Consider the following 25,512-nt stretch of genomic DNA (forward strand, 5'->3'; position numbering starts at 1 on the left):
TCCCTGGTTTCTAGCATGGAGCTCTTAGAAACCTCAGTATTTTTTAAGTGGTAAAAGCAATAAAGGTGAAAGGAATATCTTTTGTTATTCATAACACATCCCATCTCTCTTCTTCACACCTGAGTTTACGTTAATGAGGTGACTTTTGGAAAGCCCCTAAGGATGAGGCACTGATTGCCAGGGTAATTTGTCATGTGATTAGAGGGTTGGCTCTTCCAGCTTTACTCCCCTAACCTCCTAGGAGTGGGAGGGGCAAGGGTTTAAAGAATGACTTAATCATACATTGTCAATGATTTAATAAATCATGTTTATGAAATGCAGCCGCCATAATAACCCAAAAGGACAAAGTTTGGAGAGCATTCATGTTGTTGAACACATAGAGGTGGTGGGAGGGTGCCGTGCCTAGAGAGGGCATGGAAGCTCTATGCCTTTTCCCCATAACTTGCCCTATGCATTTCTTCCATCTTGCTGTTCCTGAGATTTACCCGTTTATAACAAACCAATAATCTAGTTAAGTAAATTGTTTTCCTGAGTTCTGTGAGCCAGTCTAGCAAATTAACAAACCTGAGGATGTCGTTGTAGGAATCTCCAGTTTGTAGCTAAGTCAGTCACAAATTGTAGGTAACACGGAGACTTACCACTTCTGACTAGCCTCTGAAGTGAGGAGGGCACTTCTGTGGGATTGAGCCCTTCACCTGTGAGATCTGTACTAACTTCAAGCAGTTAGTATCAGAACTGAGTTGAATTGTAGGACATCCTGCCAGTGTCAGAGAATGAGTTGGTACTGGGAAAAAACTCCACACATCTGCAGTCAGAAATGAAGTCTTGAGAATAGCAGCAGAGTATAGAAGAAATGGGAGTTTTTTTCTTTTAAAATGCAATGTATATTTTATTTTTAAAAACACTATAGAAAACTATAGATTTCATAAAATATTGAGCTTAGCAGGATAAAATCTGGATAAGACAAGATTCCTATTAATTCTTTTTGTTCAGTGTGTTTTGATGAAAATACTTGAGAACTCAATATCTTAAAACATCATCTGTATGTATTTTGGCAGATTTAATCCTGTGTTGATCGTCTGGTTAACCTGAAAATAAGCTACTTGTTTCATATGGATTTTTGTGCTTATACATGGTAAATGTAATATTCTTATGGCCAGTATATAATTAGATATGAAACGTGAAATCTATATTTACTCTAAAGACATTGGTTTCCATATATACTTACATTCTCCATATATCTTTAGAGAAACTTTACAGTCTTGTGTTTTTTAAATCATATTTGCTTTTTATATAAGAACATGTTTGTGTGCATGTGGATATGTGTGTGAACTATCACGACTAGCAAAACTCATTGGCAATTTGTTTTCTTAAAGACATTAGCAAATAACCTGATTAAATAAAGTTATGCTCAACTTTCAACTAGTCAATTTCACAGAAAGTGAAAATTTACTTGTCAACACATGTGAGAATTCACAGGACCTCTTTGTCTTAGTGTATGAAAAACATGTCTTCAAAATAACTAAAATTAAGAAGTGATAATTTTTTTTCTTCTGCCTTGAAGTAACTTTCTCCAACCTACAACTAGAATTCAGTTCAACTATTCAGGGAAACAATAACAATAGGAATATGTTTATGAGCACATGTATCTGGCAAATTACATTCTTCAAACCGAGTTAGAAAAGACTTGGAAAAGTTAACTGTAGTTATGAATTACATTATAATTTACCTAAGTATGGGTAATGGTCTTTATATTTTAAATTTTTTATGTAATAATTATCTAAACATAATTTTTGATAGCATATACTTTAACAATGTTAAATTATCAAAAATTCATGGCAAAATGTTAGTAACAGTTGCAAGAAAATATTAGGAATACAGTAACAAAGTTTATTTTTCAACAGTAATAGGACATGTACTGCTTGACATTTGGATGGGGACTTTTTTTTAACATGAATTATTTATAGTTGAACAAAACCTTCAAACAGCTTTTAAGATATGCTCAATTTATCTAACATTCTTCTTATGAAACTGTTTCATAAAATGTATCAAATATTTTCTAACAGAATAAGCTAAATCTAGCATCTATTATAATGTGCAAGATATTTATGAATAAGTAACATTATCATGAAACATAGCTAGGTTTACGAATTCATTTTTAATTCCTATGCAATAGGCCACAGAGACAAACATTCTCCAGATTAATAATCCAACCATATCTATTCTCCATTACATAAAATAGCTGAGTGATTCATCTGCATTCAGTACCAGAAATACAGCACAAAGGAGAAACAGATCAGAAATATAAGCTTCAAAGATAAAACAGAAAGGAGTGTGGCATGTTAGAAGACCTGTAGATTTTCATAGTAAATCCATCTCCAAGATTTCTGCAAGTGAAGCACTTATATAAGACATTCAATGGATGGATTTTAATGCCATAGATAAAATTCTATTAATATTATACATAGATACTGCATTTTTGTTTACATGAAGTGAATGTGCACATGTAGATATAAGCTCCTTTACTAAGAAATAAAATTCTAAGTGAGAAAAAAACAGATACTATCATCTGAAATAAGCCCTTGAATTTCTATTAGAGGAAAAGACCATTTAGAGTTCCAACAAAAGACATACACTGAACTTAATGACTAGAATTTAATTTTACAGTACAGTAGAAAATGTAAAAGAAAGCAGAACTTTTCTGGAACAGCCACAAGAGATTCACCAATAAAATGTCAGAGATGAGAAATAGGAAATCTGCTTTAACATCAGATGCGAGGGAGGAGATGGAGATTTCTAATATCACCACTCTGGTGTACTAGTAATAAGACAAGGATCTTGCAGCATCTGTTCAAAGTCTGATATAATTCTTTGGTAAGTACTCCCTTAGAATAATATAATTTTCTAAAGTATCAGCCCTAGAGTGTGCAATTCTTCAGAGAAGGTTAAATTTTCCTCTTGGTTATAGAGTTTGAAAACGACACAGCTAATTACATGAAAATATTAGACATTTCATGAATCAATTTGGTAAAACTGTCTAAATTGATGCAGATGGCTTCATTTTTCTAGCAAATCTAGTCTCTCTTACTAGGGAATGAGAATCTCAAGTTAATTTCTGAATATTGGTACCTTCATTTAGGGTACTCCTGAAAAAAATATTTTCCAAACCTTAATTTAGAAATGATTATTTGCAGAATGAAAAATGATTAATTAAGAAGAGTCTTTCCTAGAACTAATAGATGTTACTAACGTCAAGTAAACTAAACCAAAAATCAGAGTAAATATTTAGCCGAAACATTAGTACTTTCTAACTTTCTAAAAAATTCAGTCTTGTGATAAATACATTAAAATAATAAAAAAGATTATATAAATGTCCTTGTGCTTTAACTTTTGATGAATAATTCCCAAATACTCTACTGTGAAAACATATGTCCACACAAAGACATATATAAATTGTCATGGTAGCCGTATTTATAATAGCCCAAATTGGAAACAATCTAAATTACCATCAATAGGAGAATGAGTAAATAAATGGTGGTATAGGCACATGAAGGAGAAATTCTCAGTGACATAAAACAATGAACTACTGACATACACAACAACAGGGATGACCCTCAAAAGCATTAAGTTAAGTGAAAAAAGCATACAAAAGTCAATATATGCCTACTTATGCAATACTAGGAAAAGGATAGAAGATAGCAACAGAAAGCAGATTAGAGCTCACCAGGGACCAGGGGTGGAGGGAGGCTCAGATAATTTTTTTTGGCCAGACAGGGACCTGCTGCCTTAAAGGAAAGGTGCCAGTCTTGGCATGATTAATCACCTGCTAACTAAAGAGGCCTTGAGCCCAGAATAACCAGCAATGATACTCAGACACAATATCAAGAAAATTGGGTAGGATTCTGAGAATTGCTGGTTTCAGGAGAGACTCAGTACACTCCCAGTTGTGGCAGCTGTGGGGCAATTCTTCCACTTAAAAAAAGTGCAGTGAAAAGTAAGGTGGAATTTGTCCTGTACCTTAGGTGGGCCACAGTGAAATACAGCACCAAGTGAATTCCTGAGATCCCCAGTTCCAGGACTTGAATCTTAACATGGCATTTCTCAACCTTCTCTGGGCCAGAAAAAAAAGCCTAAGTGTGAGTCCCAGGCCAGAAAGCATTCACCACAAGCTGAATAAATGCCTTGGGCCTTAAGGAAATATATCAATGGTAGTCTGACAGTACACACCATGAGCCAGTGGTGGCAGTGGCCATGGGTAAGGCTCCTCTGCCTTTGGAAAGAAGGGAGAAGAGTAAGAAGAAATGTGTCTTGTGGGTTGAGTGTCAGCTCAGCCACAGTACAAGAGAACACCAGATAGACTTATAAGGTTTTTGACTCTAGTGCCAGGCTACTAGTTGATACTTCTGCACCCACTTGGGGCCTGGGGGTCATCACCACCCAGAAGGGAAGGACACAGACCTGGTGAGCTTTGCCACCTGCTGATTGTAGAACCCCAGAGCCTTGAACAAACATAGGCAGTAGCCAAAAAGTGGTTATAGAAGGCCATAGGCAAGATCTAGCACCTTGCTGGCTTCAGGTTTGACCCAAAATAGTCATAGTGGTGGTAGCCACAGGGGTGCTTGTGTTACTCCAATCCCAGCTTTAGGTGGCTTAGAAGAGAGACAGCGATTCTGCATGTTTGGGAGAAAGTAAAGGAAGAGAACAAGAGTCTTTGCCAGATAATCCAGAGAATTCTCCTGGATCTGGCCAAAGACCATTGTGATGGTTAATACTGAGTGTCAACTTGATTGGATTGAAGGATAAAAAGTATCCTCTAGGTGTGACTGTTAGTGTGCTGCCAAAGGAGATTAACATTTGAGTCAGTGGGGGGGAAAGGCAGACACACCGTTAATCTGGGTAGGCACAATCTAATCAGCTGCCATCGCAGCTAGACTATAAGCAGGCAGAAAAATGTGAAAAGAGAGATTGGCCTAGTCTCCTAGAGTATATCTTTCTCCCATGCTGGATGCTTCCTGCCCTCATACATTGGACTTGAAGTTCTTCAGTTTCAGAACTCAGACTGGCTCTCCTTGCTCCTCAGCCTGCTGATGGCCTATTGTGGGACCTTGTGATCGTGTGAGTTAATACTTAATAAACTCCCATATATATATATATATATGTATGTATGTATATATATGTATATATATGTATGTATATATATATGTATGTATATATGTATATATATGTGTATATATATATATATATGTATGTATATATATTTCATTAATTCTGTTCGCCAAGAGAACCCTGACTAATAAAACCGTCGAGATGGTACCTCTATGAGTCTGCAAGAACCGCAGTATTACAGGGCTTGGGGTACCCACAAAAGCAGAAACAACTTATATCACAAAATCCAAGTCTTTTCAAATATCTGGAAAGCATTCTCAAGAAGGACAGGTACAAACCAACCCATATAGTTAAGACTATAATATATACCTAACTCTTCAATGCCCAGACACCAAAGAATATCTACTATCATTAACACCATCTAGGAAATGTGATCTCACCAAATGAACTAAATAAGGAACCAAAGATCAATCCTGGAGAAACAGAGATATTTGACCTTTCAGACACAGAACTCAAAATAGCAGTGTTGAGGAAACTCAGTGAAATTCAAGATAACACAGAAAAGGAATTCAGAATTCTATTAGACTAGTTTAACAAGAGATTGAAATAATGAAAATGAATCAAGCAGAATTCTGGAGTCGAAAAATGCAACTGGCATACTAAAGAATACGTCAGTCTTCTAATAGCAAAATAGATCAAGCAGAAGAAATAATTAGTGAGCTTGAGCACAGGTTATTTGAAAATACCCAAACAGAGGAGACAAAAGAAAAGAGAATAAAAACAAACAACCACAACCATAGGTTCTAGAAAATATCTTCAAAAAGGCAAAACGTTATTGGTCTTAAGAGGAGGTAGAGAAAGCGATAAGGGTATAGTTTATTCAAAGGCATTATAACAGAGAATTTTCCAAACCTAGAGAAACATATCAATACTCAAGTACAAGAAGGTTATATAACACCAAACAGATTTAACCAAAAGAAGACTACCTGAAGGCATTTAATAATTAAACTCCCAAAGATCAAGAATAAAGTAAAGCTACTAAAGCAGCAAGATAAAAGAAACAAATAACGTACAATGGAGCTCAAATACATCTGGCAGAAGACTTTTCAGTGGGAATCATACAGGCCAGAAGAGACTAGCTTAACATATTTGAAGTGCTGAAGAGAAAAGATATACTATAATAGTATATCTGGCTATATATATATATATATATAGCCATATATATACATATATATGCAAACATGAAGGAGAAATAACGACCTTCCAAGACAAACAAAAGGAAGGCTGAGGCAGGAGAATTGCTTGAACCCATCATCAAGAGAGCAGAAATAATTGAAATTGAAATGAAGAAAATTATATGAAATATCCATGCAATAAGAAGTTGGTTTTTCGAAAAGTTAAAAAAATTGACAAACCTTTAGCCAGAATAATTAAGCAAATATATATATGTATATATTTAGAAAGAGAAAGAGAGAGAGAAGGTCCAAATAAATAAAATCAGAGATGAAAAAGGAGACATTACAACTGATACCACAGAAATTCAAAGGATCATTTGTGGCTATTAAGAGCAACTATATGCCAATATATTGGAAAATCTAGAAGAAATGAACAAATTCCTAGATGCAAATAACCTACCAATATTGAACCAGGAAGAAATCCCAAAACTAAAAAGACCAACAACAAGTAATGAGATCAAAGCCATAATAAGAAGTCTCTCCGTAAAAATTAAATAAATAAAAAAGACCAGAACTCGATGGCTTTTACTGCTGAATTCTGCCAAACACTTAAAGAACTAGCAGCAATCCTACTGAAAGTATTCCAACAAATAGAGGAGAAAGGAATACTAACAGACTCATTCTATAAGCCCAGTACCCTGATACCAAAACCAAAGACACACCAAAAGAAGAAAACCACAGGATAATATCTCTGATGAATATTGATACAAAAATCGTCAACAAAATACTAGCAAACCGAATTCAACAACACATTAAAAAGATCATTCATCATGCAAGGATGGTTCAACACATGCAAATCAATCAACATGACACATCACTTGAACAGAACGAAGGACAAAAACCATATAATCATTTCATTTGATGTTTAAAATGCATTTGATAATATTCAACATTCCTTCATGATAAAAACACTCAAAAATTGTGTATAGAAGAAACATATCTCAACATAATATAAGCCATGACAGACCCATGGCTAGTATCATTCTGAACAGAAAAAAAAAAACAAAACAAAACCTTTCCCCTCAAATCAGGAAGATGACAAGAATGCCCACTTTCACCATTGTTACTGAACATAGTACTGCAAGAAAAAAAAATCTAATAATCTGATTAAAAATGTCCAAAAGATCAGAATATGTATTTCTCAAAAGGACATATGTAAATAGCAAACAAATATATGAAAAGGTGTCCACATCATTGATCATCAGAGTAATGAGATATCATCTGACCCCAGTTAAAATGGCTTATATTCGGTAGTCAGGCAATAATTAATAAATAATAGCAAGGATATGGAGAAAAGAGAAGCTTTGTACCCCTTTGGTAGAAATGTAAATTAGTACAACCATTATGGATAACAGTTTGGAGGTTCTTCAAACAAGTAAAAATAGAGCTACTACATGATTCAGCAATCCCACTGCTGGGTACATAGCCTAACAAAAAAGAATCAGTATATCAAAGAGATATCTGCACTTCTATGTTAGATACAGCACGGCTCACAATAGCCAAGAATTCGAAACAACCTAAGTGTCCACCACCAGATGAATGGATAAAGAAAATGTGGTACTTATACACAATGGAGTACTATTCAGCCACAAAAAAAATGAATGAGATTCTGTCACTTGTAACAACATGGATGGAAACTGAGGTGATTATGCCAAGTGAAATAAGCCAGTATAGAAAGACAAATATTGTATGTTGTCACTTATTTGTGGGGTCTAAAAATGAAAACAACTGAACTCATGGAGACAGAAAGTAGAATGATGGTCATCAGAAGCTGGGGAGGGATTAGTGGCTGTGGGGAGAGGTAGGCATGGTTAATGGGTACAAAGCAAATAGAAAGAATGAATAAGACCTCGTATTTGATAGCACAACAGGGTGAATATAGTCAATAATAAACTAATTGTACATTTAAACATAACTAAAAGAGTATTACTGGATTGTTTGTAATACAAAGGATAAATGCATTAGGGGATGGATACCCCATTTTACATCATGTGATTATTACTCATTGCATCCCTGTATCAAAACATCTTATGTACCCCATAAATATATACACCTATGTGCCCAGAACAATTAAAGTAAAAACATTTCTAAAAATGTAACAGCGTGGCTCTGGTCATTTTAATAAAACTAATGGTCAAAGAGGGAACATCTGCACTAAGGTGGCACTTTTGGTTTACAACTTAATAATTTATAGCAATGTGACAAAAATTCTTCATTAGATGTGCAGTTAAATACACTTTGATCAATTTCTAACCTACAAAACTATATAGGGAAACTCTCTCCTCCTAAAACGAATATTCCAGGCTCTAGACATGAAGATTTCCCAGAAGAGCCCATGTTGCTCCAAGTCTTTTCCTAAGGGTGGGGCTAGAGTTGCAGAGAAGTGGTGATCTAGTTTCTCTGCTTGTACCTCACTATTTGCAGAGAGCTGTCAAATCAAAGTATGTAAACTGTTGACTTAGGCACCCTGAGTACAGGGTGCACATCATCTGCGGCAAACAGAAGAGAGGATGGATAGCAACATTTTGTGAATAAGTCATATCTAAACCACTCAACTTTATAGAGGCCATATTATAATGAACCAGTCAACTCAATCTTCTATGTCCTATAAGTAATTTTACAATATTTAAAGTAATTTAGAAAGGGAACAATAGATACAGGGCCTATTTGAGGGTGGAGGGTTGGAGGATGGTGAAGATCAAAAAACTACTTATCGGGCACTATGTTCATTACCTGTCTAACAAAATAATCTGTACACCAGACTCCCATAACACGCACAATTTACCCATGTAGCAAATCTGCACTTTTATTCTCTAAGCCTAAAATTATAAGAAAAAAAAAGTAATTTGGATCCGTTTTCTACTTATTTAACTTAGGTTGCAATAGTGAAAGAAACATCAAGAGAAGGCTTGGAAAAGTGTATTTCTTCCAATGTTTTGGTTCCTTGATGTTAATCTACTAGTGAAAGCAAGCTGATTTCAAAAAATGTTTATGTTTTGTTTATGTTTTGGGGTTTTTCACACCCAATAATTAAATATGTCCTAGTGATTGCCCAGTAATCTCAAGCAAATTACTGTTTCATGGGCAACAATATATTACAGCTATACAAATGAAAGAATTAAACTAGTATCTTTAGGTTTTCTGCCAGCTTTAAGATTGCATAAACTAATTTACTATGAGTATTATGACATAAAAGTACATAAGTTATTCCTCAGACCAGATGAAGGAAACTAACAGAACCCCACAGTTGTCCTCATAATATTCTGAAACTGAACGTTGCCCAAGTTTAATTCTTATGCCCCAGATTATTATGTTAAAGCTATAGAGTTGCCAACAAAGCATACTCTTGCCTTACTCATATTATAAAATCTTTCTTAAATAATAATAATCATCATCATAATACAAGTTTCTACATAGTTTCTTTAGATTATTAGTATTAAATAAAATGTGGATAAGACTTTGAAATCTAAAATTTATAGAACTGGAATCCTGAAAATATTAACTCAGCACAGGTAGGATATGTCTGTTTTTTAATGGCTTGCCATCTTATACCGCATCATTTATATTCCTGTATAGGTAGGAGTGACTGTTGTCTTAAAGGACTCGATTTGAGTGAATCTGATATTGGTGGTGTTGCTGAGAAAACAAAAATCTCTCACACATTCAAGAAAATAAAAATGAGAGTCATTTGGTGTTTCAAATTCTGAAAAAAAAATATTCTGATAATTATTTAGCTTAAAATTTTTAGGTGAAAAAAAGAAAATGAAGACTAGGAAAAAATATTCCATAAGAGTTTAATGATAGAAATAAAATACTGCAAAACATCTAAAAACAAAGAGAAAACAGTAAGGCCACTATTGAGGAACAGGAAGCAGCAAATAGAGGGCATTACACGCTTAGAAATGTAAACATCACAGCTTCTGGAAATGTTCCAAATTCTTTAAATTAAGACTCACATTTTGTTTGCCTTTTTTAAAAACCCTATAGTGATGCTAAAATTGTAGATGCTAGCAATTACATACCTATAGCTAAAGGATTCCTTATCTGAAAAAAACATATGCAAGAATACTGGCATAACAGATTACTGTCCATCTCAAAACTCTGACCTCAAAAAGCAAAGAAATTTAATGTTAGTATTTTCAAAATTAAAACAAGATGCTAAGTTTGCACAAAAATATGCAAAGAGTAAACTACTTTGCATATAATATTTTAAAAGGAAATCTATTCATAATGGGTGTTAGTGATTTCTAATATCTAGATATTAAGCAAAGATACATAAATGTGTTTCCTTTACTGGCATTTGGTATGCTTGTTTCTATGACTGGCTTAACTGCCACAATGGAACAACTCAGAGGCACCATTCACATGAAATGCCTCGTGATCAGCATCCCTGGAAGTGCATAAAACACTGTCCTGCTGCAAAAAAATCAAGTGGTGCAATCAATTGTGTTTACAGCAAAATATGTAAATTTTTATTTGTATCCCTGGCATTTCATTTTCCTCAGTGTTTTTGACTTCACTCTTGGTGAACCCATACACCCAGAAAACAATTAAAAGTAAACTCTGCAGTGTTGTTATTCATTAGATTGAGAAGCTGCTGATTTCTTTTTTTTTCTTTTTTGGTCTTTCTTTGAGCTCCGTTTAGTGTCATTAACTAAAGCCAGAAAACAGTTTTCTACTGTTTAACAATGATTGTGAAGAGCCCAAATAAATTTTCAAGCATTCATGACAACTCTATTCAACTAAGGAATGATTCAGATATTTATGACTGATAAAAATAGATTACTATTCAACTTTTGAATGACTTGTGAATTCAAAAAACTGGTAAGAAAATAGAACACTGTCAAATAAACATCACTGCAACTAATGAAATTCAGAATCTAAATTAGTGCTGATGATGCACTTGAGTTAAGTGCAGAATTTTCCTCGTTAACATTCCCACTCTGGGCCCATTATCCTCTTAACTGTATCTCCAAATTCCCCAAGCTATGCTAGAACAAGTTGTCCAAGTTTCTCTTTAAAAAACATGGCTTATATTAGGGTCATTTCAACTATTAAAATAAACACTTAACGGGATCTTTCTAAAGCCATACAAATAATAACAACAACAACCTTTGCATCAAAGATTTTTCTAAGAGATTAAATATCATTATTATTTTGCTTTTTCAATAACCATTCCCACAGGGTTTGACATTAAAATTACCCATTAATTAATAATGTATTATATGTTACAATAAGCAAAATAAAGCTATTTAAGTAAATTTTCTTCCTAATATTCAATTATACTAGAACAGTAACTTATTAATATGGGTCTTTGCTTTGGTTACTGAATTTGTAGGCAAAGCAAAGATAGAATCCAGTATAAAAAAAATAAGCAAATCTTAATATTTTAAAAAGTAAAATATGCAACACAGAACTTGAGAAATTATACATGCTCTAGATTTGTTTGCTATACAATTATGGGTGTTTTATGTGTTGATCAGTGCTTTCTATTAAATAAAATAACATGTACATATCTATATAGATACACAGGCAAACATATACACACACACAGATACACACACATGCAAACACACACACCTCTCTAAAAATTATCAGTCTGCATTGATCGCCATTAGAGGACAGCAGAAATATATATATATAGAATTTCATACAATTTTGAATTTCATTCTAAATTCATATATATGTATGTATGTATGGAGAGAGAGCTTATCCGCTAAATAATATGTATGTGGTACTAAATATATATTAATAGTATACAAATATATATTTCTAAACTTAATTGCCTTTGGATTGTCTCATTTTTCTCTAATATAACAATCTGGTTAAAATAAATCATGTAATGGGCACATATATTCCCAGTAATCTTGGTCTAGGTATTGCACAAACTGATCTCATATCTAAATTCTTCCTTTAATAAAATGTGAGAAATGACTAATGATGTAACAAACTCAGTTAATAGTCTCCCCACAAAAATACCATGTTGAACATTTTGTTGATCAAGATAAATCTTCAACAATCTAAAATGTTCAAAAGGAGGGACTAAGAAATAAAAACTCTCCCAGTCTTGGTCTGAGGCAGTACTTTCTGTGTTGTGCCATTTACTTACCCTTTTGGGATCCGTCTAGCATCCCTGGTAAAATGCTAGAACACTTGCTTTGTCAAGTTGTAGTAAAATTCAGAAGACTTACAGAGAAACTGGAATCACCCGCCCAATTAACCTTGAGTCTTGTGACATTAAATCAGACATCCAAAAGCAGAAAGACTTTAAACCAGCTTTATGACTAACCTAATGCTTTTTAAGCTAGAGCTTTCTATATTTGATGTCTAGTATCTCATAAAACATCTCTACCAAGAAGAAATGTTTGAATTTCCTCTCTTGGCAGCCTTTTCTTTGACAAGTTTTAAATAAAATGTTGACATGTGCTTCAATTGTTTGACAGTGGGAAAGGCAAATTCAAAATAAGTTCTAAATACAATACAATACAAAACAGAACAAAACTAAACTAAAAACAAACACCCAACACACACGCACGCACGCACACGCACACACACACCCCTCTAGAAATGATCAATCTGCGCTTATCACCATTAGAAGGCAGCAGAAATGCAAAAAGAGAATATAATTTTACATATAAAGTAGTAGTAATGTGTTCCAGTTATTTATTGTTGCATAACTAACCATGATACATTTAGTGGTCTAAAATAATGATTTTAATATTATTATCATATACATGGTTTCTGTGGGTCAGAAATTTAGGTAGTGTACCATGAATACAGCTTGCATCTCTGCTCCAGGATTTTTTGGGCCACAGATAGGAAGACTTGAGCAGCTGATCACTCAAATGGCTAAGGACTGGAATAATTTGCTGAATTCTTTACTCGCATGTGTAAAGCCTGAACTAAGATGACTCAAAGGCTGGACTCAAGTAGGACTGCCCACTGGCACCTATACATGGCCTTTCAATGTAATTTTGGCTTTCTTCACAGTAAGCAGCATCAGGATTTTCAGAATCCTTTCAAGGCAGCTTTAAACTCCAAGACATAGTGTTTCTGCAAATGAGAAAGAAGGTACACAGCTTCTTCCAATGTAGCCCCCAAAATCACAAACCAACATTACTCTGCATTCTATTGGTTACAAGCAAGTCACTGAAACTATCCAGATTCAAGGGGAAGAGAACTGGACCCTATTCATCTCTCTCTAAAATAAACGTCAAATAATTTGCAGCCATTTTCAAAAGTTCCACAGAATGTGAAATTTAAAATATTGTCCAGATATATAACCTGGCCCCTTTCTATATTGGTTATTTGTACTTTTACTATAATATTTTTAGGCCAAGCACAGTGGCTCACACTTGTAATCCCAGCACTTTCCAAGGCTGAGGCAGGCAGATCACCCGAGGTCAGGAGTTCAAAACCAGCCTGGCCAACATGGTGAAACCCTGTCTCTGCTAAATACACAAAAATTAGCAGGGCATGGTAGCGGGCGCCTGTAATCCCAGCTACTTGGAAGTCTAAGGCAGGAGAATCACTTGAACCCAGGAGGTGGAGGTTGCAGCGAGCCGAAATTGCACCACTGCACTCTAGCCTGGGCAGCAAGAATGAGACTCCGTCTCAATAAAAAAAGAAAAAAAAATTCAGATCAGCAGTAAAGCTTATGACCTAAAATAATAGACCATCCTCAGTGGTAGAAAAGAACTACATCATTATAATTCTGGTTTATAAATTGTAAAATGTCTAAAAATTTCTATTTTCATACATTCTTTTTTAATAGCTTAATAAATAAAAACGTCTTACAATATGGTGGGAGAGACCCTGATTCTGTGATTCTCTCATTTCACTCTTCTAGGGAAATAAGGGTACAGTACAAATAATGAGTCACAAGTGAGAATGAGGACAAGTTACTATACAAGTAGCATTAATAACATGTTTTCTGTATATAAAACTTGGTTTATGGCTGTGTCATTAGGTCCCTGAAAGTTTCCAAGGAGCAGGTCTTAATTACAAAAATTAAAAGGAATTTGTCTAGATGTGAATAAAATCAGATGAGAGGAAATCAATGATTTAAGATAATATGTAACTTTGATTCAAAATTCATAAAACATTACTACCCCATATCCTGTCATTGAAGCTTATGAAGAAATTGAGCCCAGATAGCTTTATGGCTTTTTTCTTTCTAAGGTCACAGGCACATTACACTGAACGATAAATTATTCATACATCAAAAGATGAAGATGCTAATTTGAGAAACTGTCTCACAAATATGATGATATATTTCACTCTTCAAATCAAACCTGATTAATTGTTTGGTCATGTATATTCCAAATATAACACATACTGAAATAATCTATTGGTTAAATATTGCAACATAAGTTTCATTGTATTCCCACAAATATATATATTTTAACACAATGTTTTTTTATCACAAGAGCTATGGTTCAGATGGGACCTTTCAGTCTATTACTCCTATTCTAAAATTCAAATCAGAGAAACAGAAAAGTTGAATGAATCAAACATAAATACAATTCCACTTATCTATATTTTATAATACTCTGCTTATGTTTCACAAACACAAATGATATTTAAGCAAGTTATTATGCTGATTCCTTTAACTCTGCTGGAAGTCAAAATGAGTTAGGCATTCTTTTCTTCAGAAGGCCAGTCGAGAAAGAAATGTTGTTGATCTACTGTGCAGTTCATTAGAGGCACAGCTAAAATGAAAGTCAGGGTGTCTGGGCTCTTGATTTTGTAGGATTATAAACTGCTTTGGTGTTCAAGATATTAAAGAGTTGAAATAGGAGTCTATGTAACCAGTCACAGCCTGACTGACAAGCAATGAGCATGACTTCACCCCTTCAGGATTTGAGAGACTATCATGCTGTTTGATGTTAGGCAGAGCCCAGAAGCCAGATGAGAGACGGCTGGTGCTAGGTTCACACCCATATTGCCCAGTAGGCAGCCACATCTCTTTGAAGGTTTTTTGTTGATTTTATTGTTGATAAAAATCAATTTGCCATGAAATCAGAAAGAATTTACTAAAGTAGTCATCACCAAATGCAGAAGAAATATTCTAGAATAGAAACTGCACATTATTACTGCATCAAAGACATAAAAGCTTGCCTTGAGAAGTATTACACATTTTTCAAATAAAAATCCACCAAACAGCACTGTACTTTTAACATATAATCATGAGACTGCTTTAATACCCCATTTCATAATTTCAGCCAAGCTTATTAACAGAAATGCCAAAATACCTTTCATTACAACATAATTTGTTCACAACATGTGATTTCCATTTAAGGACAATAGGTGAGTCTAAGAAATTTGCTTTCAAGCTTTCCTATTTTCCTCACTCTTGTCTGGGTGTGTTCAGCTAATGTCTGATTTTCTCTAACCCCTCTAACCTTTTTTCTTAGAGAGAATATGTTTATTTGTCACAGTTTTCAAAAATAAGCTTGTAGAACCACTGCTTCCTCTGTTCTCCCTCACCAGTCTTTGCCATCAACACCCCCAAAAATAGCAACAATCTATCTGAAGTTACAGTAAGTTACCCTGAAGATTGCTCAGAAGCAACTACCAGTGAATCCAGCAGCTGTGTGGTTGTTAAGAACCAGCTGGCCATATGGTACATGAAGGACTTAGACTTTAAAGAACTTTCTAAACTGCTAGTTAATTTCCTGAGGTATTTTGAAATATTGCATACATGCTGTATATTTTCCTTTCTAGATTTCTCTAAGAATACTTTTTCTTCTCACAATTTAAAATGTAGCTTCTGTGCAAGCATTCCTGGCTGGGCTTAAGTAGGATGTGAGTTCATATATTGTGGGATCTGACCAATACGAGAAAGAAGTCATGACTATATGGTAGGATTTTGCTACTGGTATTACCTTTAATATTATTATATTTTACTTTGTTTTCGTTTTCTCTTTCTGCTTACAGAGTTATTGGCTAGGTATAACTAAACAAAAAGTAATGTTTCCCCAACACAAGATAACACAAAGAAAAACATTAAACTTGAATCTTCTTATTAGATACCACTAGAATTATTTTCTATATGATGCAGTTAACTTTATAATGATCTGGAAACAAATCTTAATACTTCATATTTTCTTATGTAAGGATTAAGAAGTATTATTAGATCCACAAAAACAAAACGAAATGAGTTTGTCATTCTATCTACCTACTAATCCGAATGACTGTTATTTTCTTAACTTTTTTAAAAAAAGTTACACTGGTCAATATGTTTAATTAAATATCAAGCTTTGTGACTCATGTCTAATACTTTTTATATAGCATAATATTGAATCTATTCTTGAAGTAATAGATATGGAATAAATATTTTTGATTTTTTTTCCCTGACTCACACAACCAAATATCTTCTTTTATCATGAAGTAAAGATCAAGTTTAAGACATACTTTGAATGTCTTATGTCCAGCCTCCAGTCTCCCCGTTAAGTGCTCACAGTGCCTCACATCTATAATCCCAGCACTTTGGCAGGCTGAGGCAGGAAGATCACTTGAATCCAGGAGTTCAGAACGAGCCTGGACAACAAAATGAGACTCCATCTCTACAAAATTTTTAAAATTAACCAGGTGTGGTGGCGTTCACCTGTAGTCCCAGATACTTGGGAGGTTGAGGTGGAAATATCACTCGAGCCCTGAGCCCAACGGTGGGTCAAAGCTGCAGTGAGTTGTGATCACACCACAATAGTACAACTGCAGTCCAGCCTGGGCAACAGAATGAGACACTGTCAGAAAAAAAAAAAGAAAAAGAAAGAAAAAGAAAAAAGACATACATTGTGTAGTACACCTTAGCAGCATACCCAACATAGAAAAGCAATCTGCATTATCATGTCTTATAAAGGTGAAGCAAACATGTTTATTAAACAATATATCCTGCAAAGTCACCTATCCATGAAACCACAGAGAAGAGTGCTGGCCCAGGCTTTGTAAAGCACACAAGGAGCCCCTCATGTGGCTTCAGTTATTTAGTTTTTCTGTTGGATAAAAAGATTGGCAGTTGCATGTTGAACTTCTTAATACTTGCTGATCTAAATTTTAAACATGGCTAATCTTTGTAAAGTCAGGCAAAGTTGAGAAGAGGATTCTGAGAGGCCTGACTAAAGTTTGGTCAAGGAGAGTCTTTGTCAACATACATACCCATACATACTTATGTATATGTATATATGTGTCCTTGGACATATCACATTTCAATGCCTGTTACATCCACATTGACATGTTGAGTAGGTAAATATATAAATTTAGCATCTAGCACTTAAGGGGGAGACTGGAGGCTAGACGTAAATTTGAGGTTCAGAGCACATTGGTGCTATAAGAACATGAAGGAAAAAAAGAAATCTGAAGACTAAGTCTGGGCTTGGAGGTCTGGAACAAGAGGATCCAGTCACAGAGACGGAGGAGGGGAACAACAAAGAATGAAGGTGAGCCAGTGATTGCAAATTACTTTCCAGGAGTTTTACTATAAAGAAATCAGATGGTAGCCAAAGGGGAATAAGTATATTTATTAAATTAATATATGGCTATAGTTGTCACAATAGTTTTAGATATAGCTATGGTTATACATAAAGTACAGATTCTCCCTCAGGGCCTTCACACTTGGCATTCTCTCTCCTTTCTGATATTTCCATGTTTGGCTCCTTCTCATCTTCCAGTGTTCTTTCTACTTGATCACTGTATCAAAATTTGCTCCCAACACCACTAACCTCTTTTCCCTGCTTCTGTTTCATTTAAATCCATAAAAATTATCAATTCCTAAAAGTATAAAATGTATTTATGTATTTATTATCTGTCTTTCCCATTGGAATGTAAACTCTAAGAGAGGAAGACCTTGTATTCATTACTATAAATTAGAACTGTGAATTACATAAAATGTGTTCAATAAATAATTAATGCATGAACATATGCTGGTTTGTATGTATGCACACATATACACTTTTATTGCACAATCCCATGTGATTTATTTAATAATCAGAAAAAACAAAATTATGTAAAATCTTCTTTCCTGTTCATGTCATGATGCAGAGAGGCAAAATAACAGCATCATAATCAATAATTTACCAAGGATTTATTTTTTATTTAAATTATGTGTTTACTAAGGTAAATTTTTCATATCCATGCCTGTGATTTTATTTCAGCTAGGTGTCCAATACTTGAGAAAGTTAAGACCTTATCATTCAAAAGCAAGCAACTGGAACAAAAAAAAAGAAAAAAAGGCCTTATCTTAATTCTAAAAAATATTTTGCAGTGCAATGTATTATTATTATTTAATATGCTATTTTATTTAATTTGGTAAAAAGTGAAAACACTCAAATCATAGTCAAACATGATGGATCACACAAAGAGTAATCAGAAACTGAATTGTAAGTAACAGGTAATATTAGTAAATTAAACCTAATGGAAACTTAATAGAAGCAAATTTGTTTCCTATTGGATTTTCCAATACTTTTGCTGGTACCTAACATGCTCACAGGGAAAAAGAAATTTAGTTTAAAACTTTATGAACGGGAAAAAATGTCCAAATATATGAGAACTAAAAATATGCATCCATCTGTTTTAAAAGATGTAGAAATACTACATGGAGATTCTGCATGTGCAAAGCTAACTAGAACAGTTCTCCATCCTGGAGATAAACGGATGCAGTAAAATACATTAAGTGATAAAAGAGTACTTAGCCTATTATAGGAGTTCAGGGAAGCCATACTGGGGAGATGATGACAAACTGAAATCTTAAAGAATGTATGAGACCATAAAAACACACAATATGAAGTTTATAATATAACAGTATGAAGTATTTGGGAAATTCATAACAAAAACAATATTAAAGAATACATGAAAGTACAGGAATAGGTAATTATGTGTCATTTTCTCCTCCTATATAAAGAAAATCTAAACTTGTGGCAGGGACAAAAGCTTATCTCATGTCTAGATGCTGGTGTGCTCACCTCTTAAATATTTGTAATATTTATTTTAAGTGTAGTCAGAGAATCTAGAGGCAGGAGGATTGGCAAGAATATAGTCATTGCTGAAATTGTACACAGTATAGAGTAATCAAAAGTTATCCCAAAGAAACGGCTAGTAAAAATCATTCCATCTGTGACTTTCTACAGTTGATTATTGAACCATTCTAAGAAAGCACCCAAATAGTTTTGCTAAAACTCCTAATGTAGACTTATCACAGTAAAGATACTTTATGTATGATATATTCACCAGTTCAGTGACATTTCACACTATAAATTTCCTCATTTAATATGTCTCATTAACACAGATACAGGACTCCTGAGCAATTTTCTAAGGATTCTCATAGTCAAAAATAAATATTTGAACATTTCATTCTCCATAATAACATTACCAAGTCATAAAAGTGCGGCCTGGTCAAATGATACTACCAAACACATCCAGCCTTTTGCAGTGAATCCTCAAAGATCCTTTTGGAATAAATCTCTACAAATTGTCATTTCTCCCAAACACTGAATTCTAACACTGAGAAAATTGCTAACACTTTATAAAATAAGAAATAATGTGGTACAGATGTGAAATAAATCATTTCAAACATCAAACTTGATATATCTCTTAACCTATTGTTCTTTTGGGGGTCAGGTGAGTTGTTTAATATCATTGAAATATTTCAAGAAATAAGCAGGATTCTCTTAGATTTGCAGATAAGTATTTGAAATTTCTTCAGGTAAGAGGATCAAAGTGAAATAGAGCAGAGAGATAAAATGAGAGAATGATACAATGGATGTTATTAGGTGATATGATTGAAGGAAGAAAAAGGAACCAGCGAGGGAATTAAAGAAAATGAACACAGACATATAGAAACATTCTACAGAGGACACAGAAAAAGTGAAAAGATGTGACAGTAACCTACACAAAGGACTAAAGAAAATGAAAATATAGAATATACATTCTGAAAAGAAAAAGAAGGGAGGCCAATAATTGATATTTAAGAAGACAGAGGAGATAGCAGGAAGTGACACAGGGTGATCCCAGGAAATGGAAATCACAGGAAATGGTGAAAGAGCAGTTCAGGCATGCTTGTAAATTTGGCCATCAGTGTTATAGGTAACCTCCTGAATGTGTTAAATATTAGATTCAAAGTTCAGTACCTTAGCTTTATCTCTCATTGATCCTTTGCCCAGGATAGACATTTTAGCACCTGTTTCTTCCTGTAGCCTCTTCAAGGAGTTTCCTCTTGGTCCAAGCAATTTCCCCACAAAATTGAACTAGGAAACAAAATCAATAGAATGTCTGTTTTAAGGTACAATAAAGTGATTATTTGCACCAAGAGTAATTGATGGGTTATAGGTTTTTCAAACTTTACCACTGAGAAGAGAGTCATGCCATAAACACACACACACGCACACACACACACACACACACACCCCAAACCATTTCAGATATCTAATCTAACACTCATTTTAAAAGCTGTATCTCTTCTTAAAAGAATGCCAAAGTGAAAAGTATGTTGAAAATATCATTTACATATATAATCAAATGAATCATTTATTAAGGAAAGAAATTAAGGAGAATCATGCTGTTTTCCAGAATTTCTAAAGGCTTTTTCTCTCAAACTATATTATTGAAATAAGAGATGATTGTAACATAAGTCTATAAACCTTCAAAATTGTAAAAGTTTACAATCAATATTTTAAAATAAATGCTTTAAATCAGTATCTAAAATAAAATTTGATATTCAAGTTTGTTAAGCATTGTCTGGTGACCATAACTTTCTATTACAACTTTCATAATCAGGAATAAAGGGACTCAATTATTCTTCAATCTTACATTGTCTATATTAAAGAGTTGTTTTAGTAAATAAAAGATATGAGCACATAAAAGTTAAAAAACAGTACTTATAAAGCATATATACAAAACACTTTGTCTAAATAAAAAATTCTGGGGTTCCACATAATTTGCTTAATCATCTTGAAACATAAATAAGAACAAGTGAACTAAGAGCAGTTATGAAAGCATTTATGTTAGCTACTAAAAGGAACATTACCAAACTGAATGACCGAGGTAATAATTTGTGCCATAATTCGTTGATTAAACTAAAAATACAAAGAACATAGAATGCATGAAAAACTGTCTTGGGAACATAAAGAACAATGATAAGTAAGACTAAGTAAAATTGCTTTCTATATCAGAGATTTTCTTTCCTTCTCTTCTTTTCTCTTCTCTTCTCCTCTCCTCTCCTCTCCTCTCCTCTCCTCTCCGATCCTCTTCTCTTCTCTTCTCTTCTCTTCTCTTCTCTCTTCTCTTCTCTTCTCTTCTCTTCTCTTCTCTTCTCTTCTCTTCTCTTCTCTTCTCTTCTCTTCTCTTCTCTTCTCTTCTCTTCTCTTCTCTTCTCTTCTCTTCTCTTTCTGCCACAATCCCTCAGTAAGAAATACACCATAGTTAATGGTATAAAACTCAGTTTTTTTCCCAAGTCCAGGATAAAAAGAAAGATGTCTGCTCTTACCCCTTTTATTCAATGTTTTTACTGGAGTATGGATTGTTGTATGTATAGGTAAATAGATATGGTATGGTATAATGCCCCAAAAGACTATACATAGGTGGTTGATTTATTGTCAGCAAAAGTGCCAAAGCAACCAAATTTGAAAAGTAAAGTGTTTTCAACAAATGGTAATGAAACAATTGAATATCAGTATGAAAAAGAACAAAACAAAACAAAAAAGGAAACAAAAAAAAACCTTTCATGACCTCTTTCACATGTAGGCAAATCTTATTTTGAGATCGATCATAGAACTATATGTGACAACAAAAATTATAAAGATTCTAAGAAGAAAGCATTAGAAAAACCTTTGTGAACCTGGGCTAGGAAGAGATTACTTAATTAGAAAGCAAAGAGCACTACAAAAAAATCCCTAATGATCAGTGATGATAAGCTTTTTTTCACATGTTTGTTGGCCGCATAAATGTCATCTTTTGGGAAGTGTCTGCTCATATACTTAACCCACTTTGTGATGATATTTCTTTTTTCTTGTAAATTTGTCTTTTCTGTTCCTTGAAGATTCCAGATATTAGACTTTTGTCAGATAGGTAGATTGCAAAAATGTTCTCCTGTTCTGTAGGTTGCTTGTTCATTCTGATGATAGTACCATCTTGTGCCAGTTAGAATGGCAATTATTAAAAAGTCATGAAACAACAGATGTTGGTGAGGCTGTGAAGAAATAAGAATGCTTTTATACTGTTGGTGGGAGTGTAAATTAGATCAAACATTGTGGAAGACAGTGTGGTGATTCCTCCAGGATCTAGAACCAGATATACCACTTGACCCAGCAATCCCATTACTGGGTATATACCCAAAGGACTACAAAGTATTCTACTATAAAGACACATGCACATATATGTTTATTGCAGCACTATTTATGATAGCAAAGACTTGGAACCAACCCAAATGCCCATCAATAACAGACTAGATAAATAAAATGTGGCAGCACATATACACCATGGAATGCTATGCAGTCATAAACAAGGATGAGCTCATGTCCTTTTCAGGGATATGGTTGAAGCTGGAAACCATCATTCTCAGCAAACTGACATAGGAACAGAAAACCAAACACTGCATGTTCTCACTCATAAGTGGGAGTTGAACCATGAGAACACATGGACACAGGGAGGGGAACATCACACACCAGGGCCTGTGGGGGTAAGGGGAGGGATATCATTAGGAGAAATACCTAATGTAGATGACGTGTTGATGGGTGCAGCAAACCACCACGGCATGTGTACACCTATATAACAAACCTGCACATTCTGCACATGTATCCCAGAACTTAAAGTAAAAAAAAAAAAAAGGGTGAGTAAAAAAAGCCCTACTGATGCAAACACTCACTAAAAAATTGAACAGATAAGCCACAGGCTGAGAGAAAACACTCCTTACTTCTGAAAAATGACTAATATCTATAATCTATAAAGAACTCCATCGAATCAATGGTAAATCTCACACACACACATGTATATACATACCCCAGAATGGCTAAAACCAAAAGAAAACTCATAGTAAATGCTGATGAAGATGTGTAATTACTAGTGCAATTGCTGTTGGCAGTTTAAAATGATACAGTAGTATCATTTTAAGACTGGCAGTTATTTATAAAGTTAAACTTACAGTTCCACTATGATCCAGTAATTTAACCGCTAAGTATTTATCCCAGGGAATTAAAAACATATGTTCATAAAACAACTTGCACGTGAATGTTCATGACACTTTATTCACAATCACCATTAAGCCAAATGTAAACAAGTGCTCATCCTAGAAGTATGGACAAACAAGTTTATATGTAAACACAAGGGAACTAGCTACTGATTGACACAACAACCTGGATGTATCTAACAGACATTTGAGAAGCCAGATATAAAAGAATACATTATGTTAGGTTCCACTATTACAAAATTCTAGCAGCAAAAATAATATATGGTGTTAGACTTCATAAGAGTGGTTGTCTGTTGAGAACAGAGCCTGGAGTTGAACTGGCTGGAAAGCGGCATGAAGGAAATATCTGGGGTGACAGAATTGCTCTATATTTGTTGGAGGTATAGGTATACTTTTATCAAAATTTATCAAGCTGCACTCTTAGGAACTATTATTTCATTGTATGCAAATAGCATTTTAATTGAGAATGTGAAAAACAAAATGAAAGAATAAAAACTCATGTAAAATATTTTTGAAATAACATCATAGTTTCTGTTCTTACATTGTGGTCTCATCCATTTTGGGTTATTTTTTGCATATGATATATGATAAAGGTCCAATTTCATTCTTTTGCATATAGAAATCCAGCGTTTTTTTTTTTAGCACAATTTATTGCAAAGATTATCCTTTCCTCATTGTGTTCTATTGGTGCCCTTGTAAAAAAAAATCAGTTGACTGTGTATGTTTAGATTTATTTCTGAGAAAACATAGGTTCAAAACCTCTGAAAGTTGGCCTTGATAAAGAATTTTTGGATGTCATACCAAAAGCTCAAGCCACAAAAGTGAAAACAAATAAACGGGACTGCATTAAACTAAAAAAATCCTTCACAGCAAAGGAAACAATCGCCAAACTGAAACAACAGCCTCTGGATTGGGAAAAAAAGATATTTGCAAAGCACACATCTACTAAGGGTTATTATTCAAAATTTGTAATGAATTAAGACAATTCAATGGCAGAAAAACCGATTTAAAAATGGGCAAAAGATCTAAATAGACACTTATCAAAAGAAATCATAAAAATAAACAACAGGTATATGAAAAGATGCTCAACATCATTAATCATCAAGAAAATGCAAATCAAAACCACTATGAGATACCACCTCACCCTCATACTTATCAGGATAGCTATTTCCAAAAAGTCAAAAGATACCAAATTTTGACTTGAGTGAGCAGAAAAGGGTACTTTTTGTAGATTGCCCATGGGAATGTAGATTGGTATATCCAGTACAGAAAATCCTATGAAGGTTTCTAAATAAATTAAAAATAGAACTACTATATGACCCAACAATCCCTCTCCTGGGCATATACCCAAAGGAAATAAAAATCACCTTGTAAAGATACCTGCACTTTAATGTTTATTGTAGCATTATTCATGATACTAAAGATATGGAAACAATCTAAGTGTCCACTGACAGACAAATGGATAAAGAAACAATATAGTGGAATATTATTCAGCCTGAAAAACAATGAGATCTTGCCATTTTTGCCACAATGTGGATGAGCTTGGAGGACGATATGTTAAGTGAAATAAGCCAGACACAAAAAGGAAAATGTGGATGATCTCATTTATATATGGAATCTGAAAAAATGATACCAAGAAAATGAAACTGTTTACCACGATTGGGGTGGAAATAAGGAAACGTAAGCCAGAGGATAAAATGTAGGAGATATGTAGGATGAACAAGTCTAGAGACAGAGTGTACACTGGCAATCCTCAACCTTTTTGGCACCAGGACCAGTTGCGTGGAAGACAATTTTTCCACTGGTAGGGGTGGGGGTGGAGGAGGGTGGGGGTTGTGGTGGAGGAGGGTAGGGGTGTTTTGAAATAAAACTGTCCACCTCAGATCATCTGGCATTAAGATTCTCATAAGGAATGCAAAACCCAGATCCCTTGCATGCGCAGTTCACAATAGGGTTCCACTCCTGTGAGAATCTAATGCCAGGGTTGATCTG

The 25,512-nt window shown here is 34.2% G+C and overlaps 1 protein-coding gene across 11 annotated transcripts in view; it reads right to left on the reverse strand.

Annotated features, from left to right (window-relative positions):
- The window catches only part of KHDRBS2 (KH RNA binding domain containing, signal transduction associated 2), a 651,287-nt gene that overhangs the window by 375,702 nt on the left and 250,073 nt on the right, over window positions 1-25,512 (reverse strand). For all 11 annotated transcript variants that reach the window (XR_002915471.3, XR_008526227.2, XR_008526228.1 and 8 more), the window contains exon 3: window positions 20,468-20,584. Coding sequence is in view for 4 of the 11 variants with exons in the window: in XM_024248863.2 (XP_024104631.1) it covers window positions 20,468-20,584 (117 nt within the window). In the remaining 7 variants the exon portion in view is untranslated. The remainder of the gene's footprint in view (window positions 1-20,467; window positions 20,585-25,512) is intronic.

The sequence above is a fragment of the Pongo abelii genome, chromosome 5 (genome assembly GCF_028885655.2).
Source record: "Pongo abelii isolate AG06213 chromosome 5, NHGRI_mPonAbe1-v2.0_pri, whole genome shotgun sequence".
Classification (NCBI taxonomy): Eukaryota; Metazoa; Chordata; class Mammalia; order Primates; family Hominidae; genus Pongo; species Pongo abelii.